At 49.5% G+C, this 18729-nt stretch overlaps 8 protein-coding genes across 9 annotated transcripts; 3 read left to right on the forward strand and 5 right to left on the reverse strand.

Annotated features, from left to right (window-relative positions):
* Positions 1 to 126: 126 nt before the first annotated feature.
* PV09_09551 (uncharacterized protein) lies at positions 127 to 2509 on the reverse strand. Its single transcript, XM_016363627.1, has 3 exons — positions 1633 to 2509; positions 1435 to 1578; positions 127 to 1378 (listed from the first exon to the last, which is right to left on the reverse strand). The coding sequence occupies exons 1-3, from the start codon at positions 2242 to 2244 to the stop codon at positions 590 to 592; spliced, it is 1545 nt and encodes a 514-aa protein (XP_016208540.1). The 5' UTR covers positions 2245 to 2509; the 3' UTR covers positions 127 to 589.
* A 413-nt stretch (positions 2510 to 2922) lies between these two features.
* PV09_09552 (uncharacterized protein) lies at positions 2923 to 4655 on the forward strand (the record flags this gene model as incomplete). Its single annotated transcript, XM_016363628.1, has 4 exons — positions 2923 to 3301; positions 3365 to 3471; positions 3544 to 3718; positions 3799 to 4655. The coding sequence occupies exons 1-4, from the start codon at positions 3070 to 3072 to the stop codon at positions 4653 to 4655; spliced, it is 1371 nt and encodes a 456-aa protein (XP_016208541.1). The 5' UTR covers positions 2923 to 3069.
* Positions 4656 to 5465: 810 nt separating this feature from the next.
* On the reverse strand, positions 5466 to 5731 carry PV09_09553 (uncharacterized protein; the record flags this gene model as incomplete). Its single annotated transcript, XM_016363629.1, has 2 exons — positions 5466 to 5532; positions 5619 to 5731. 2 exons carry the CDS (start codon positions 5729 to 5731, stop codon positions 5466 to 5468), a joined length of 180 nt encoding a protein of 59 aa, XP_016208542.1.
* A 327-nt stretch (positions 5732 to 6058) lies between these two features.
* PV09_09554 (uncharacterized protein) lies at positions 6059 to 6363 on the reverse strand (the record flags this gene model as incomplete). Its single annotated transcript, XM_016363630.1, has 2 exons — positions 6059 to 6209; positions 6299 to 6363. 2 exons carry the CDS (start codon positions 6361 to 6363, stop codon positions 6059 to 6061), a joined length of 216 nt encoding a protein of 71 aa, XP_016208543.1.
* Positions 6364 to 7548: 1185 nt separating this feature from the next.
* PV09_09555 (uncharacterized protein) lies at positions 7549 to 7779 on the reverse strand (the record flags this gene model as incomplete). The annotated part of the gene is made up of 1 exon (XM_016363631.1): positions 7549 to 7779. One exon carries the CDS (start codon positions 7777 to 7779, stop codon positions 7549 to 7551), a length of 231 nt encoding a protein of 76 aa, XP_016208544.1.
* A 1785-nt stretch (positions 7780 to 9564) lies between these two features.
* On the reverse strand, positions 9565 to 11689 carry PV09_09556 (uncharacterized protein). The gene is made up of 4 exons (XM_016363632.1): positions 11659 to 11689; positions 10697 to 11612; positions 10267 to 10460; positions 9565 to 10103 (listed from the first exon to the last, which is right to left on the reverse strand). Exons 2-4 carry the CDS (start codon positions 10947 to 10949, stop codon positions 9984 to 9986), a joined length of 567 nt encoding a protein of 188 aa, XP_016208545.1. The 5' UTR covers positions 10950 to 11612; positions 11659 to 11689; the 3' UTR covers positions 9565 to 9983.
* PV09_09557 (uncharacterized protein) lies at positions 11679 to 12937 on the forward strand. Its single transcript, XM_016363633.1, has 2 exons — positions 11679 to 12181; positions 12240 to 12937. The coding sequence occupies exon 1, from the start codon at positions 11838 to 11840 to the stop codon at positions 12165 to 12167; it is 330 nt and encodes a 109-aa protein (XP_016208546.1). The 5' UTR covers positions 11679 to 11837; the 3' UTR covers positions 12168 to 12181; positions 12240 to 12937.
* A 42-nt stretch (positions 12938 to 12979) lies between these two features.
* PV09_09558 lies at positions 12980 to 16255 on the forward strand. 2 transcript variants are annotated; one of them, XM_016363634.1, is made up of 7 exons: positions 12980 to 13256; positions 14054 to 14097; positions 14239 to 14261; positions 14448 to 14497; positions 14688 to 14751; positions 14848 to 15703; positions 15770 to 16255. In XM_016363634.1, the coding sequence occupies exons 1-7, from the start codon at positions 13228 to 13230 to the stop codon at positions 15799 to 15801; spliced, it is 1098 nt and encodes a 365-aa protein (XP_016208547.1). In that variant the 5' UTR covers positions 12980 to 13227; the 3' UTR covers positions 15802 to 16255. The 2 variants fall into 2 exon arrangements, with proteins under 2 accessions (XP_016208547.1, XP_016208548.1); XM_016363635.1 differs by having other exon boundaries at positions 13234 to 14097.
* Positions 16256 to 18729: the final 2474 nt, after the last annotated feature.

The following is an 18729-nucleotide window of genomic DNA, read 5'->3' on the forward strand; positions in this document are numbered from 1 at the left end:
TTAACAGTCCTCTGATTTTGCCAGGACATGTATCGGTACAATGCCATTCTCATTATCGCGATCTAGTCTATCGGTACTTACAGTTCACCCTCGAGCGAGCTGGTCTTATCCAATCTTGAGCACTGGGTTACATGCAGCCAGCAACAACACATATCTCTTCGCCTTACTTTATGCTCACACAAACAGTATAATCTCCACAAAAAGCCTGTAAATCAACCTCATTCTCCAAATTCGCACTTTTCATGTAACCTAGACCACTAAGGTCCAGACTTTGGCAATACTGTTAAGCCTTGACGATCACCGCCACGCTGTATAATCTATCTCATCACGACATCTCGATTGCTGACCCAGTATCGCAGCGTTCTGTGCCATTTGAACCAAAAAAAAAATTCGAGCCCACTTTGCTATTCTGGTTTGGTACTCGAGGTCATGGAGGTACAGCGAAAGAGTCGATAAGAACTCATGATATAGGAGGAAAATTGTTTGATTATGGATCTTGCTGATTCCAACGGTTCCAGGGCTTCAGGGACGGGTGATTTCTGCATGTAACGCCGTATTATCACTCTGAGGAAATGGAGATCATGACATACTACGTTTGAAACTTCATCATCATCATCCCGCAGCGCGTCGGCGCGCCTCGCATTTCCTTCACTGCGAGAATCCACAAGAGCTCCCGCTGCGATCCAAAGTGCTGAAAGTATTCCCTTAAGACCCACTGCGAATATAACATTGTCTGCGGACCGTACGTACCCATATGTGGCTTATGGCAGTATTCGACTGACCGACAAAGATCGTGCGCTAATTTCTCAGCAACCTCCTTGATCGTTCCTCTTTGCAATGCAACGTAATTGCCGCGGATGAATTCCTCGTCTTCAGAACCCGGAGAAACTGCGAGAAGATCGAGCACGGTAGAATAGGAATCGCCACTTGAACCTCTTCGCATGCTCAATCGCATTAAGCTCATGTAAATATGAAGCTGCAACGCCCACGAGACGATGAAGTAGCTAGCGACTTGCAGCGACCGAAATGTAAAGACAAACGGAAAGAGCTTGGAATGTTCCCCGTTGTCTGCAGGACTTGTGAGAAGAGCCGGCACAGTGGTGTAGAGCGCTGTGGGAGATGACTGGAGCAGATTTGATTGCAGCAAGCTTATTTTGGCAAGCGTATGAACCAATTTGTCAGTGATTTTCTGTATACAGGGCTCGAAAGAATTGTCTCTTATCAGCACATCTTCAATAGCCTCCAGCGTGTCCGGTAAGTCGCAACAAATATGCATAATCTTATCCAAAGGGTCTGTATCCGCATGCTCTGGGAGTACTTCCATCCATTGCGCTGCTGTCAGAGCTCCTTTCTGTCGCCGTATGAGTTGCGAAAGGACCTACAGAGCTTAGTTATTACGTTCGCCCTTTAGAATTTGTCACGTAAAATACATACGCTCATCACTCGCAGACGTGAGCAAAGCCTATACCATATACTGCTTGGCACTGGGGAAACCGCCTCGCTCTGCCTAAGACGGAGAACATCGGCGACACCCTGAACATGTGCGCGCCATCCTTCGTCTGTATAGAAGATAAAAAGCTGAGTGGCAAGTAAGAATTGAGGCTCAAAACACAAGTCACGGATGCAACATACCTCGCATATGGACAAGATAACGATGGAGGCTAAGATATATATGGGATTGTTGACTGCCTCTCTAGCCAGGGTATCTGACAGCATCCGCAATGCGCTATTATACGTTTCCACTGCTGTTTCATAGTCGATATGCCCAGTTTCAGTTGCGTACACCTGAGTGGTGCAGAAGGCGAGCAACGAGCGGTCGAGAACATCATTGGGCGCGCTCAACTCACAAGCGGCACTTATCCACGAGAAGGGGGTGGTGATGCGCAACAAGCCATCAACAGTTTCCGCACATGGCAGGTACAGCTTTTCTATCAACCTGTATGCGAGAAGTCGAAAAGTGACCGGGTTGCGCCGCCAGTCCGAGTAAAGTGTGTACAGTCGCTCTAGCTCGCTGGATGTGGAACTCCATGAATGCTTTGACATTGAACCTTCTGCAATGACCTCCGGGGCAGACAAATGAGGCCGATCTATGGTCCTGTTGACGAAGAGCGGGCTCTGATCGTATCCTAAGCATTTTCTGCCGGCTTTCGAGCATCTTCGGCATTCGGGGCGTTCAAGGCCACATTTCACCCTTCTCTTCTTGCAGTCCCAGCAAGCCCTGGATTTTCCCGGAACACCGACCATTTGCAATACGAGGCAGGAGTCAGTTGGACCTTTTATATCGAACAAATTCGCGCCAAAAGAAGCTTGTCACCGCAAGTAGCCTTGCCGAGTAAACCCTGCATGATGCGCAAGACATCAACGCCAACGGCAGCTCCACGCAGAGCCGTGCTTTTGGTTCAGACAGATCAAACCAGATGCTCCCGGAAGTTCCGAAGCGTGATTATTCAGAGCCCGTGAAGAAATAGGTCAGCGATCCGACGACTATCAGAGCGAGGCTCTGAAGCCCAAAAGCAGAACTTGAATTGGAACCTTTTTTCGAAAATGCCAGCCGGGGTTAAGGGGTACACCCTAGTCCGCAGTTCGAAAATTGATACCTAATTCGGCTACGTTTCGGCATCTCAGTAGGATCAGCGTTAACTCCGGCGCATCGTTTCCTAACCTCATCGTTGACGAAAGGTACGGAGCAAGGAAATAGGAGTTCTTGGACGTTGTGGTCATTTTATTGCATGCGAGGCTTTGAAATCCACGTTTTGCACTTTTTTATTAATCAAAATGGCTCCTTTTTGTATATAATGCTATGCGCCGTCCGCCGAGTTTGTCTTCCCGCTCACTTCCCAGTACCACCACCACTTGAGGCAAGCTCGTCGACGTTCGGCGCATCGCCGCTCATATTTATTCAATAACTAAATCCAGAGGGCTTGAAAAGAGGAAGAAAGAGAAGCGCAGAAATTTGTTTCCTTTGATTGTTCCATTTCTATCGTCAAAACCTCCGTTCAATTCGAGTCTATATAGTCTATACTTCGGATAACCCTATCCAAACAGCCTATCATATCGACCACATTAGACATGCCAGAGCAAAAATTCGAGACCACATCATCTACAGAATGCTCACTAGAGGATTTCCCAGCTTCGCAAACAGAACCGGCGGCGACAACTTTCGACCCTGAGAAAGCCACTTCGAGGACCTCGCCAGCCGCAGGACCTAGCCCGAACGACTTCCCGGATGGAGGGTGGGAAGCGTGGCTCGTAGTTTTCGGTGGCTTCTGCTCCATCTTTGCCAGCTTAGGCTGGATTAACTGTACGGGAGATTGGGTGATTCCAGCAAGACGTAGCAAGAGTCAGTTGCTGATGCTTTCTGCAGGTATAGGAATATTCCAAGACTACTACCTTACGCATCAGCTGTCGTCGTACTCCGCCAGCAACGTGGCCTGGATCCCCTCAACGGAGTCTTTCATGATGTTCTTCTGCGTATGCCCTCCCCTTGCAACTGTCCGCACTGCAACAGAGGGCGGCAAAGCTGAATCTGACTTCGCCGTACAGGCCCCTCTCGTGGGCAAGGCCACCGACCAGTGGGGGCCACGCATTCCTATGGCGATAGGCTCGTTCCTCCACATCTTCGGTCTGATGATGACATCGCTTTCGAGCAAGTACTACCAGTTTTTCCTGGCGCAATCCATTTTCAGCGCCATGGGCTGCAGCTTCCTCTTCTATCCTCGTAAGTTTACTCCGTCCATCACCCGCAACAGTTCGTTTCTACAGGCTTTGAATTTCACCATTGCTGATGGACACGCATAGCGATGACGGCATGCGCCACGTGGTTTCTCAGGCATCGAGCTCTTGCTATCGGAATAATGGTTACCGGCTCAAGTGTCGGCGGCGTGGTCCTCCCCATCATGGTCAACAGGCTAGTGAACCATCTTGGTTTCGGGTGGACCATGCGATCGCTAGCCTTCCTGCTTCTTGGCGTGGTTTTCGTCGCAAATTTGACAGTCAAGTCAAGGCTGCCGCCCTTGAAGCGGCCTTTCCTTCTAAAAGACTTTTTGGAGTCCTACAAGGAGCCGGAGTTCCTCCTGTTGACCATTGGCGCCTGGTTTGCGTACACTGGCGGCTTCCTTCCCTTCACTTTCATCGTTGTTCAGGCGAGAGCACAGGGTATGTCCGATTCTCTGGCCGGCTACCTGGTCTCAATTCTAAATGCAGCGTCAACATTCGGCCGCGTCCTCCCCGCATGGTATGGTGACAAGTACGGCGTGTTCAACATCATGATATTACTCACGACTTTGGGTGCAATCTCAAACCTGACCCTGTGGCTGCCCAGCACCACACTGGCTGCTGGCTCAACCAACGCACTTATCATCGTATTCACCGTCTTGTATGGTTTCGCTTCAGGCTGTTACTTCTCTATCTTGCCAGCGACGGTAGCGCAAATCTCGGACGTCCGAAAGCTGGGCGTGCGCACGGGAAGCTTGTACGTGGTGGCGTCGACGGGCGTGCTTTTTGGCAGCCCTATCGCAGGAGTCATTGCTTCTGGACGCGGCAATGGTTTCCTCGGTTTGACTCTGTTCTCGGGGCTGACGTTGCTTGTTGCTGTCGGATTCGTCATGCTCTCAAGATTCAAGCAGGTGGGCTTTAAGTTGTTAGTAAAGTGCTAGTTGTCTGCGACTGACTTTGTCGTGCCTTTTTCAACATTCTGGATTTTCCGGGTCGCAGATGGAAAGAAGCACAAGTACCGACAGATATTGTTGGTACAGGACATGCACAATAACGGCACAGTATTCGCGTGATTGCAACTGCTGAGGACCGTCTTCAAATCAAAATCGCAATGAAGAGCCGGCGACACCGCCTTAGACGACGCGCAGAGGGCCGTAACTAGTACGTCCACTGAGCCCTTCATCGCTGCTCCATTGCTATACAAAAGCGATCGGACATCGGGCGGTGTGCTCAAAAGCTCACAAAGCATGAATTGCGTAAGAGGAGATACGCCAACTTCAAGTAAAGCCGGAAAGTTATCGTCGACGCAAGAGACGGTTTGAATGAGGTGAACAAAAGTGTTATGACCATAACACGTGAAATACCAAAAACCATCATTATTGGTTCGGGAAAAAAGAACCAATTGAAAGTGCAGTAGAACTAGCGCTCATTAGGTCTTGGCATGAGCGCGCTCATGGTGCTCATAGGATGAGCAGGATGAGCACGAATTTCCTACATCTATAAAAACATCCTGTCCCTACCTCATTAACGGCTCTCTGTAGTTTAACTGTCTAGTTTACCTAGTAGTTAGTCTGAATACTCTCTCTTACTTGAAAGCTCATACTACCCTAAGTCATAAAGCTGAACTATTTTACTATCTCTCCTCTCTCAACAAGCCCTAGTTCTCTCTTGTTCCCTTTGCTCTAGAAGTGGCTTACGATAGTGAAACTAGTCGGTATAGGGAAAGTATTCCTAACAAAAAGACTTGCTACTTACAACTTGAAGGGAGCATCTCGTGCAAATTCCTGTAGCAGCTCTCCGCACCAATTCGTTTCGTGTCTAGAAAATTTATAAGAGGTAATAAGATACGTCTCGCATCGCAGGATATATGCATATGTTGTTAATTTAGAGTGACTTCCCCTCACCCTCGTCTAAATCCAGCCCCATTAAACTCAGTCATGTCCTTGATGTGCACTTGCAGCTCTTCAGCCTCTTTCCACCACCCTTGATCTACATATGTTAACGCCAGGTCAGCCATGTTGTTCAGCGTGGAAGGATGTTCCTCTCGTAGCACCCTCTTTCTCATGTTCTTCACAGGTAATTATAGCTTTTTGGCCTCATTTCACCGCCCTTAATGGCTGTATGTCAACACCAGGTCATTTATACTACTCAGCATGTCTGGATGCTCCTCCCCTAGCACCCTCTTTCTTATATCCTTTATATAGTCTATATTAGTAGCTCTTCGGCCTCCTTCCACCGCCCTTGATCCGTATTTTACCGCCAGGTTATTTATCCTGGTCAGCGTGTGTGGATGCTCCTCCCCTAGCAACCTCAAAGTTGTATCCTTAACATATACTCGCAGCTCTTAGGCCCCCCTCCAACGCCCTTGATAGCTATACATTGATCCCAGGTTATCCATACTAATTAGCGTATTTGGATGCTCCTCTCCTAGCATCCTCAACCATATATCCTTAACCTGTACTTGAAGCTCTTCGGCCTCCTTCAACACCCTTGATCTATATATGTTACTGCTAGGTTATTCATACTGATCAGCGTATCTAAATGCTCCTCCCCTAGTACCCTCTTTCTCATATTGTTGACATACACTTGCAGCTCTTCAGTCTCCTTCCAACGCCCTGGATCCCGATATGTGTCCGCCAATTGAGCCATGATGGTCAGTGTATTTATATCTTCATCCCCGAATTTCTTCGAAAACGTCTGTAAGACTTGTGCGTATAACACTTCGGCCTCTCTCCATTGTCCATCATTGGTTAGACTTGCAGCACATTTCCGTATCAGATGTACCTTGGCCTCTTTATCTTCCTTAACAAGTCGAATCTTCAACGTGTAAGTAGCGTGTGGCAATAGTCTTCTCCATGTCTTTCTGTTCCAGTGTTGGCTGTGAGGAAACGCCATATCCAGTTAGCCTACAGTGATTTTACTCCAGCGAGAAAGTAATTATTTCTTCTGAAGCCAGGTTAATGTTGCCAAATTTACAAGTTGATGTAACTAAATCTAATGCTGACTCAGCTGGCCGTCTAATGATCGTTGAATAATCTGCGAGCATTTTAATAGCATCCTTCTTAGCTTCGTCCGTTTGATCACTTGGTAGTAAAGTGATGGGAATATCTTTATGGTCTAGGCAAGCCATAATTGATAAATATTCATCCGCTAGCTTGTTTCGTGTTTGAATCTGGTTAAAGGATATAAGCCAAGGTGCGACAAAAGGATGCTTTCTATCATGGGTCTGCCATTCATCCCGAAGCTGTTAACTGATGAATTCGATAATGTTTTTATTCTGTGACTTTGATAGTTTCCGATAATCTTTGATAGCCAGATTGTTGATACTGATATAAGATGATGCTAACACAATAGCTAGGGGAAAGAATGCGAGCTCGTTCAGCAAGTATCCACTTGTTGCTGCTCGTTGGCTAAATCCCGATCTGATAAGTAGCTTTGGAATATTAATTGAGCTATCCCGGCATTAATCTCCAGTATCTTGATCACATTCTTCGGCGTTAACATATTGGCTGTTCCTTTTTTGCATGTTGTAAAGATGATGTACCCTTTCTCAGACTTTGGTAGATTGTTAATTAGCCCATCAGCTTCAGCTCTTTCAGTGGTCCATACGCCATCATCATGATCAGCATTGCCAAATATGAGACGCCACTGCCCATCACTCTTCTTACTTAAATTTAAGTTTACCAATTTCTTCGCATCCAGCTTCTCATCGTTCCATCCGGGAAATTTGTAGTTGCCAAGCAATTTGTTCATATCCCAGCTGAAGACTCGTCATATCATTGGCTGGTTATCAGAGTCTTAAGCAGTCTTTATATGTCTGTCTTGATCTGTAGGCTAGTTCAAGTGCTGTGTTTTTCCGATTCCACCGATTCCTGTGATTGCAATCTTGGTTGTCTGGCCCTTAACGAAAAGACCCTTTTGTAGTTCAGCGAGTTCGGATTCACGACCGGTGAAATGGTTATTTTTGCCAAATGGCACGATAAATGGAGCTGTTTTGGTCGGTTCAATTGCTAAGCGCAGTCTTCTCAGAGCTTCTGCCTTTCCTTCTCCATACATCGGTACCATTTTGACGCCGACTATGCCAAGAAGGCAGTACTGTAAGCACTGTCTTCTTCCTCTATTGTTGAGCTGTTGTCAGCCCATGCGATTCGCTCATCCACACTAAATTCCTCCAGTGGACGTCCGCGCAGAGCGTCAACTGGAATTTTGGTAATTCCATGAATGACTTGCTCTAAAGACTTTTTATCTCCAAGCCTCTCATATTTTGAAGAATAAAACTCCACGGATGTTGGCGCTATTAGCTCTTGCAATGTCCAGCCGCGAGTAAACCATCTGCTTCGACGAAGTAATTCTTTTAGTCTCCTGCAATGAACCATCCAATTCATTATTATATAGAAATGGAGGTTTTGAAATATCAGATAGGAGTGCGTAGCATTTCGACGCATTGCGGTAGTAGCGAAACATGGAGTTAATCTCAGCAGATAGCTCAATGACATTCCACTTATCGATGCAGCATGTGTCGACCCAGAAGTAAGTCAAGTTGTCGCGGGCTGCTTGCTGACCACAAAACTCAATCTTCTTGAAGCCAGCTTTGTCTCTGACAGTATTCCCATAAGGCCTTCATATGTGACTTCAACAGAAGAGCCTTTAGGATCCCAAGTATAAGACAGAATGGCATATGGTGGTATCTCGTTGCTGAATACTTTAGATTTCAGAGTTCCGGACGCGTCAAAGTATAGGAGTCTCATGGCTATGTTACGGTGTGGTGAAACTTCAAGACTGAAAGGCGAGCAGTGCAGTTTACACTTTCAAGCAAAAACGTGGAATGGAACGCCTCGGGAAGAGCTGTGCGGGGCTTTAAGTGCCGGTGATGATCAGGCTGAGCTGCCTCCGTTACACTTGCTCAAGGAGAAGCATGCACAGGGCTGTTCGTGGCATCGTTTAAAAATCCACATGATGGGGGGGCCTGACCTTCCCCTGTCAATTCTGCCCATGTCGGTTTGCCTCACTTTCCTGGAGAAGGGCAAAGAGAGACGGTTTTTGGCTGATCTGTTCTTTCAAAGGACAGGGCCGGAAGAAAAAAAATGAAACGCTCAAGTCGAACAGTTCGGGCGTGGGGTCCGCGTTTCCAGGTGCTCCAGTTCGACTTGGAAGGATCGTCTACCTGATTTTACTTGATTATGAGCGAATCCACAGCAAGGCAACAAAATCATGCCATACATGATTGGATCTTGACTGACCGGCTGGACCTTCGTGCCCGGCAATGCGAGTCACGAGTGAGGAGCAGGGCGTTTAGCCTGATGCCGTACTGTCCGATCAAACATATTACGTCCAGGCCGTTCGTCTGTGCATTCTCCCGGCGAGAGCCGATTGATACAACACGTAGTCCGCAAAAAAAAAAGCCCCCGGTATTGTCTCACCTCCATTGGTCATCCGTTGTGCGGAAACAAAGCAAGCAGAGACGGGATCCAGACGCAGATCGGCTGCGTAAGTGACGTGGGACGTTGCCCAAATGTAGCCAGGCTTGCGACACGGATGGGTCGCAACCTTTGGGCAGCGTTCAGATGACACGGCCAAGGAGGTTGCACGCGAGACAGATTCTCGAAAGCAAGGAGCAAATAGTCAGCCTTGCGCCTCCCGAAGCGAAGTGCAAGAGATCAGACCAAACGGACGCCTCTTTGGACTGTGCCAGCGCTTCCAAAAGCCTTCTTCTCAACATGCGAAGCCTACGTCGGCGCCAAGGCAGCTTCGTCAGCAAGCTTGCACCTCGTCTCTAAAACCGGCGCGCTAACAAGCCTGTACGGACGTGGCAGAGCTGGTAGGGAGGAAAATAGAGGCGCAATCGAAGCCCGATCCGGAGAAATTTTGTTCTCTACCACGGGTAGAACAGGTGTAGGATCGATCTAAGAGATGCAAAGGCTGGGGGAAATCGAGGCAGCAAAATGAGGAAGCAACAACAAAAACCCGGTCCAATTTGCCATATTTTGGACCTATCGATGTGGAATGCTTTGTACAAAGAGGCTGGCAAATACAATTTCCCACATCCCTTCCCCGCTTCTCCTTCCATCTTCATCTCCTTTCTCTTCCATCGCCTTCTCTCCAAGCTTTTTGCGTATAGGACACAGAAAAGATGCGACAAAGGACAAAGAAAAATGAAAGACTTGCTGAAGCATCACTTCAACACACAAGACACACATTAGTGGGCTATTAAAAATAAACATGGCTGTTGTACTAGCTACACTGGGTCCGGTCGATGTGTGTGTGCTTGTCTACTCTTCGTCGTCCTCTTCGGCATCTTCAAACTTCAGACCCGTTGAGGGCGACTGAATCATGCCAGGGCCCTTATAGCCTTCGGAAGAAATACCCGTGATGGGCTCCATCTTGTTCTTCTGTTCAGGTTGTTAGCCATCCGTATCATCTCATCACCATCTCCATCCCGTCCATATTGATAGCTAAATCAGCTGAATGATCAAAGCATGCATTCGTGTACAATCGTGCAAGTATACGCATGGACAGATGAAGAACAGGGAGCGAGCGGGTGGGGAGACGTGCCTTCATGAACTCGTTTGTCTTCTCCTGCCACTCCTTGCTCATAGTCTTTGGTGGTGGGCCGGCTGCGAGACGCGTAGCGTAGAACAGGGCGCCAGAGAGACCGAGCAGCAGGACGAGGCCTCGGATGATGCGGAGGCCCTCACCAGGGGGGATTTCTCGTCGAGGGCCGTGCGGGCCGAAGGCAATCCAATACGCTGTCATCTAGCATTAGTGGTAGGCTCGTTCATTGTGTGAGTGTAATTGCATGACTGAGCCTTTGTGCGTGCTCGTTTGGGGGGAAAAAAACGCTTGGCGCGTGTCTCTTCCACGAAGCCGGATACATCGGGTCCGATGCTCAAGCACGAGGCTGAAAGGCGTGCCATGCCATTGAGCATGCACATGACCTTTCAATGAAGATGGGGGATGGACAGGCATCGCCTCGAGGACGTACCTGCTTTTTTCTCCTGCATTGTCAGCTCCTTCCAGTCGGCCTTCATGCGATCCCTCAGGGTCATCCACAGGTCGGCCTGCTCCTGTGGCGGCATGCTCTCCCATCTCTTCTCAATGTCTGCCAACGTCGGGTTGGAGATGGCATGGGCCTTTCGGGTCTGCTGGCAGTTGGCAATGGCCGGCAGTGACGTCCGAGCAGCGAGCACCTGGCGTGACGAGGTGGACGCCGCTCTGAGAATGGCGGTGCGCATCATCTTGTGTGCTTGTGGGAGCGGAGAGTTGGAAGCGTGAAGAGGGGAACCGAACGACGAGGTGGGCAATGCGTGGATGCAGCTCGCAGAGAGGGTTGGGTGTGGGCTTCAATTGATGCGTCGAGGTTTTGGTGGTTCGATGGACCAACGGACGTTGGAGGAAGTTCGCAAAAAGAGGCCAGAGCTCGACCGGCCAATGAGAACGCGGCTGAATCAGCCCAAGCTATAGGCCCCGTCGGGTTATGAGCGACTGGCGACTTGACGCAGTGTGGACGGGCGAAGTGCGGGAGAGCCGTCAATGGTGCAGGTCTAAAGGAAAATCTTGCTTGTGCCAGCACGCGAGCCTGAATATGATCGCCGAGCGTCAAACCTGCGTGTCTGGCGCGACGTCTCGATTCATGTACACGCTCTGCTCTGCGCTGCTCTGCCCTATCCTACCTTCCCGAACCGTACCCAACCCTAACCACCGTGAACAGCGCACGTAAAGACGACGAAGGCGACACCGGACGGGCCAGTGGCCGACTCCTCTTTCTGTTCTGACCATCGCTGTGCCTGCGTACCGATTCTCTCTTCGGGCGTTGATCTCCCATTTCCATTTCCCTTCCGCCGCGCCCCCCCCCGGGACTCTGTCGCGCACTATTCGCCCAAGCGAAGTCAAAGCGACGGCTGAGAATGTTAATGTAGTTTTTGTATCGCGTGAGCTTCACGCTACCTCTCTGTGTTTTCTTTTTTTTTTTTCTTTTCTTTTCTTCCTACTACTCTTCATTTCAACACCAGGGGAGAAAAGTGGCGTTCTTCTTCACTCTCTAACCATGCGAGGTACATAGCGGGTTCAATAGCAGTTATTTATATTGTTTTTCTTTTTGATTCTGTTCGTGAATCCACGGCGTCATGCTACAAATGCGGTTCTGGCGTCACTGTTCGAGAAAGGGAGATGATTATGTCAGTATGACAGCTTTCTTAAGTTGGTCGCTGTCACTGTTGCTACTGCTACTGCGTCAGATACAGCAATCTTACCTGCAATGTACGTATTGCTGGCGTAACGTCCTGTTAGGTGCGCCGTGGGATTCCTGCCCGGCGGTTTCGTTCTGCGCTCTACAACTTAGTTCGAAACCTGTGTTGGAACTGGCCTGTCAGGCCCTTCTATACGCGCTCGACGTGGCGAGAAGACAGTCGTCTGTGGAGCTTCGATACGACGAGCGAACGAGGCCTCGTTCGTAGATTCATTGCTGAAAGTACGGATTAGAAATAAAGCATTCGCAAATCGTCCCTCCTAACAAATGCGCGCACAAGATGTATCTATCGATTGGGTTGCCTTGTGGAACAGACAAACTTGGAGCTTGGAGGGAGACGAAGGCTTTGCGTGGTCATGAGAGCGGGCTGCAACGCCGTCGGCTGCAAAGACGAGAGCGTTGGGCTGGTAGCGCAACGGTTGGAGTCACACGCTGGCAAAAAGGTTTGGATGGCGATTATCTCATCCCGTCTAAACACAGCGCAGTTGAGAAAGGTTGGGACGAACAAATGCCGCACAGCATGGTAGCTTGGCTAGGTCGTAAATTTGGTTATTTTTCTGCTCTCTTCGCTAGACTCTGATAGCAGAGCCGCAGATAGTGACACAGCAAAATGTCGATGGCTGTGTTAATGTGGGCGCAAATGCGTGGTTAGACACGGAGGGACACGACGAGTAGACTAAGGTACAGAGAGGTACCATTGCACATGTGTATATGGGCCGGCACTAGCTAGCGGGAAAGCCATAGGAGCGGAATCGGCTGTTAGGCGGGAATGTCAGGACGACTCTGTACGTAGATGCACAGCAGCAGTAGTCGTAGTAGACGCATATGGAGCAGGGAGCCTGAAGCAGAACCGACGTCAACCGGTGCATGTCAAGGCAAATGAGTTCGCTGACGGAGGTTTCCGGAATATCGAGTTTCACGACGGTGGTCTGGCTAGTAAGAACGGCATGGCGAATGCAACGGTCCTCGGGAAGATTAAGAGGCAGATGTCACTCTTTCGTTTAGCGTGGTGTGCATTTTGCCGGGGAAAGGAGGGCCAGCCTGCTTTAAGTCGGCGCACACAGCGCTCTTTGGACGTCGGTTCAGCACGACAAGGCGAACACGGTCCGTAACATTCCATCGACAGAGTGTTTGTGCGGTAGCTCCGCTTCCACAAACTTCCTGCTCTCGCATTTCCAGCCAGCGTCGATCGACAGATAAAAGAAGCGTGCACGTCCGGGCTTCCAGATATCTGCATCTGAAAGCCTCGTCCGAATCAGCGTCGGTACATGAGTTCACCCACCAGCAGTAGCCTGAGGTAAGCATCCGCTCATCATCACGCGACGTGGCCCATTTCTTTTGTCAGTGCGAGTTGGCTAGCAGCAGCAAATCTGCGCGCGGTTTTTACCTTTCTTTTTTCTCCTGGTCCTGATTGTACCCCACCGCGGGCCCAACGCCGCCGCCGTCGCCGCCGCTGCCTGCCGCTGGAGTGAGGACCAGTAGCAAGGAAGCTCAGCAACGCTCAGCGGCGCTCAGCACAGCGCACGCACAAGTCGTTCCGCCACGCGCCCGGTCAGCGAAAAGAAGACGGCGCACGCTCGGGGAAAGAAAGCACAAAAGAAAAACTCAAGAAGAGGGAGAGGAGGGAGACTGGAAATTACGCAGCCGCAGCCTGGCCAACCAAGCGTCGCAACGGCAGACTCGGGCACGCGTTCACAGGCTCGTCATCAGTTTCGGCGTCCCCTCGCCCGTCCAGCTCAGGCTCAACCCCGCCAACTCCAGCTCCGTCGCTGTTGTCCGCGCCCTTCGTACTCGTCGTGCTCACGCCCACGCCCCCGCTCGCGCACGCTTACGCTTGCACGCACTCAGACGTCCTTCATCCATCCATCGCCTTCGCTCTTGATTATTATTTGCTTGTCTGCACTCCACTGCCAGGCCCAGCGCTTCCTCCCTTGCTTCATCGTCGCTCGTCCTTGGCCGTGTCGTCATAGCAGGCGCTTTCTATTCTCTGCTTTTCTCCCCCAACAAACAAAGCCTTTGCTTAGTTTATAAGACCCCACCCTTCGTCCACATTCCCTTTTTTTCCTCTGCTCGTACACTCACAATCAACAACAGACTCCAACAAATCTCTGGTCAATTAAATCCCGCATCCTCAAAAGGTACGCTGGCGTTCTTTTCCTGGTCTGCCACCATTTCCCCTCCGTCTCTTCACTCACCATGCTTCCTTTCCTCCCATTCGTTCCGTCCACATCCGACTCAACACACCGAGCAATTCAACTGACAATTGTTCTACTGCGCAGAAACCAACAAGATGGCCATCAAGGTGGGCTGATTTTTGATGCCAGTGTGCATTTTCGCACTCTTCGCCCTTCTTCCTCGTTATCGCCCTGCTTCTTCAACCCACTGCGGGGCACGACGCAAAACTCGAGACACCACGCCACCACCACAACTCCCCCCCCCTTCCCACTTTCCCTCAACAAAAATTCACCCGCTTACGAAAACATGCTAGATCGGTATCAACGGCTTCGGTCGTATTGGCAGAATTGTCTTCCGCAATGCGTAAGTTGCTTCCTCTTTTCTGCTATTGTTTTGACCCACAATTGAAAGTGCCTTCGCCCCTCCTTTTTGCCTATGACAGCTCAGAGCTCCACCACAGCTCAGAAGGGAGGGGCCTACGAAGAGCTTTATCGCCCATTGATCGAGCTTGCGAGAGTTGGAGCTAACGCATAGTGTTTGCGTGTTTTTGCAGCGTCGAGAAGGACAACATCGACGTTGTTGCCGTCAATGATCCCTTCATCGACCCCACATACGCTGTACGTCTTTCCCACACCCAAACCATAAGAATCAGCCGGGCGGGAGAAAGGAAGACGCGGAGAAAGTAACATGATTAACAATCTGCGCTACGACAGGTCTACATGCTCAAGTATGACTCCACCCACGGCCGCTTCAAAGGCGAGGTGTCAGTATCCGGGAATGACCTGACGGTCAACGGCAAGAAGATCCGCTTCTACCAGGAGCGCGACCCTGGCTCCATCCCGTGGTCCGAGACTGGCGCCTACTACGTTGTTGAATCGACTGGTGTATTCACGACCACGGAGAAGGCCAAGGCCCATCTCAAGGGTGGCGCCAAGAAGGTCGTCATCTCCGCCCCCTCGGCCGACGCACCTATGTTCGTGATGGGCGTAAACAACAAGACCTACGACCCCTCCATCGACGTTGTGTCTAACGCGTCGTGCACGACCAACTGCCTGGCTCCCCTTGCCAAGGTCATTCACGACAAATACACCATCATCGAGGGTCTTATGACGACCATTCACTCCTACACCGCCACGCAAAAGACAGTCGACGGCCCTTCCGCTAAGGACTGGCGCGGTGGCCGTACGGCAGCGCAGAACATCATCCCCTCGTCCACAGGTGCTGCCAAGGCTGTTGGAAAGGTGATCCCAGACCTCAATGGTAAACTGACCGGCATGTCGATGCGCGTCCCCACCTCCAATGTCTCCGTCGTCGACCTCACTTGTCGCATCGAGAAGGGCGCAACCTATGACGAGATCAAGGAGACGATCAAGGCCGCAGCTGATGGCGAGCTTAAGGGCATCCTCGCCTACACCGAGGACGAAGTCGTGTCTTCGGACATGAATGGTGACCCACACTCCTCCATCTTCGATGCCAAGGCCGGTATCTCGCTCAACAAGAACTTCGTCAAGCTCGTTTCCTGGTACGACAACGAGTGGGGCTACTCTCGCCGTGTGCTCGACCTTCTTGGTACGTTGTTTTGCCACTTATACCTTTCCCAGTGTGGATGCCATACTAACATGTAGAGCGAATTAGCCTACATGGCCGCCGTTGACGGCAACGCGTAAACGAATTCGCCACGAAACGCCAGACCATCCGGACCATCCATCTGACATGCCTATCCTCCAAACTCGGAATAAAGATGGCGAACCGTGCGTTAGATGGAGCACCTGTTCAATGTGTCTGTCGGCGAAACGGAAGTGGAGGCGCAGGCCTCGTAAAGCTTATAACACATCAAATCACAAGGTGCACAAAGTTTTTCAAGCGAAAGATCGGTCATTTCGATGTCGCAGACGCGGATGTGGGACGCTAGACGAGTTTCTGTCACGGTAGAGAAAACTTGGAGGGGTTTTGCATCTAAAATCACAATCCAAATACATATAAAAACAAATGAAGTTCCCCTCAGCAGCATGACTTCTCTGTCTTCCGTCCATTCGTGTTTCCACTTGTACTCTATCTCCACTTCTGCACCGCTCGTAGGCGAGCTCGAAATCACTGGCTCAGCTTGTTACCCCCATGAAAGCGATTGCCCCCGATCCGTCCGTCCAGCCCACAAGGCGGACTAGTCTTACTGCGCAGCCCTTTCGATGCGGTCGCCCCCGACTAAAAATCCCTCCCTCTCGACGTCACTAAAAAAGACCGTGCCGAAAAGCTCTAGAGCTCTAGCCAAGAAAAGAGTTGGGACTGTAGACAACGACGAGTGCTTTAAAATCGTAAAAACGGTTCGCAAATGCGTTCCTTGTCCCCCCTGACGAAGTTTGACTTTGTCGGCCTCCGCAGCAGGCTGCCATGCATGTCGTTGTTCACGTGTTCACGCTCTCCCCGCTTCCCCTTTGAGAGTTCTCTCGTCGACCGGCTCACTTTTATCATGCTGGTCGACGTTATTGTCGTCGTCGTCCTCGTGATTCTACCAGCTGATCCGGCCTTTTGACCAGCGCGCAGCGAAAAACGCACCGCGTCCAGGCCGTCGACACGGGCACGAAACTCGTAGGGTTGGACACCAGCTGCGCACACCGTTCTAACTCCAGATTTAGAAAATATTAATTAAATATCTAAGCTAAAATCTAACGTCTAGTACATGTACGGGCAGTATACTCAAGTAATTCACATAAGCTGCATCATGATAGAGCACGCGTTTTTGCCCACGGATCTATCGTACGACCAACACCTTGCTATACTTCAACTTAGATCTGCTCCTCTATCGAATATTCATACACTCTATTTTGACCCTCATTTACAGTTAAAGTATTGCTAGTTTAAATCCTCGTATGACGCACTGCTCGCTTACGTTTTTGACGCGCGTTTTCGACGTGTAATACGGCGTTCTCAACCTGCAGTATAGCCCGTTCATGTATGACAGTCTCAAAGCCTTTTAATAGCTGTTGAAAGGCAGAATCAGATAGTGAATAAGTGGTATTTGTACGGCACCGACACTGCTCTTGAATATGCTGTGCTTGACGCTTCACCTCCTTCATCATACGACGTGTTTTTGACTCCCAGACTGACTCCTCTGTAGGAACAGGGCTGGGCGTTCGTACGACTGGATTGAGGGTTGAAAGAACGCGATCTGAGTTATATGGGATAAGACCAGTTGCAGCAAATCCATTTCAGATATTCTTCTCGGTAATTGCTTATACGTGAGCCGGATAGTATAGCTGTAGGAACTCCTCTTTATCAATATGATTATGCCAAGCCTCATCTTACCTTCAACTTGCTTGCCGTACGACACCTTTAATGGACTGAAACAGCCTACATCTAACAGCTAAAGGATATAAGAGGAATAGGCAGGCATACAGGCTGTAATAATCTAGTTTTGCCTACAAAACTCCTCAAATTGAGCTGAATGATAGCTCCCATACCCATCTAGTATAAGTAAGTGGTATTGGCCTTTCGTACGACTCTATGTGTGCTTTTGGAAGTGCTGGATCCACTCAAAGCCGATCTCATTTTCCGTCCACCCTTTCTCACTAACAGAGGTTGCCCAGTCGGACGGTAGATTTCCCTCTGTATACCAAGTGCCTTGGTGGATCTTTGCCGCGAGGATAATGTGGCCTGGGATTGACCAACCCTGCGAATTGATGCTGTGTACGGCAGTAACCCATTCTCGATTACCTGGCTGTTTTGTGTTCGGACGACCCTTCCTCTCAGCTCTTATAACTACTTTTGAAGTTGAGATAACCCCTATTTGGAAGCCTATCTCATCAAAGTTGTAGATATCCTCCTCAAGTATACTGTACTTCGCGATTAGGTTTCGTACGAGGCTGAACCAGCCTTGAATAAGGACTGGATCCTCACATTACGCGCGCTGGTAATCATACTTTCGATTATATATCGTACGAAGCGATTCGTGTCGATTGACAAAGTTGGTAACCCAATTCTTGCCGACTGTTTCTGGGGGTGACGCGTCGCGGTTCGCGAGAAGGATATTCGCGATTTCTCATACAATAGCTGTTCCCAGAGGAAATCCTTGGTCGTCAAGATCAAGGATATGTTGAAGAAGGACCTCTTCCTTAATAGGAGTCAGCTTTTAAGTCGTACAATGTAAATCGCGTCGAGGTAGTATACCACGATGTCGTCGAATCAAGGTATCTTTAGGAACATCATACGCACGCGCTGCAGCTCGTAAACTTTGAAATTGACCTTATAAAAATGCCTGAAGAGCTAAAGAAATACGACCCTCTTTTTCTATATTATACGAGGGTCGCATTATTATGAAAAAAAATTAATAAGTACAAGGATATATAACGCGTCTGTAAGGTGTCCACTAGCTTGTGAATCACGTTAACGTGATTCACAAGCTAGTCGATCACCATGCCCACCTTGAAATCTTTTAACGAGGATATTATCGTCCAACAATAAAATGTTAATTAATTAACTATCTAAGCTGAAATCTAACGTTTAGAACATGTACGAGCAGTATGCTCAATTGATCCACAAAGGCTGCATGTTCGTGGAGCACGTGATTTTGGCACTGAATCTATCGCAACGAGCAACAA

This window comes from Verruconis gallopava (assembly GCF_000836295.1).
Source record: "Verruconis gallopava strain CBS 43764 unplaced genomic scaffold supercont1.80, whole genome shotgun sequence".
Lineage (NCBI taxonomy): Eukaryota > Fungi > Ascomycota > Dothideomycetes > Venturiales > Sympoventuriaceae > Verruconis > Verruconis gallopava.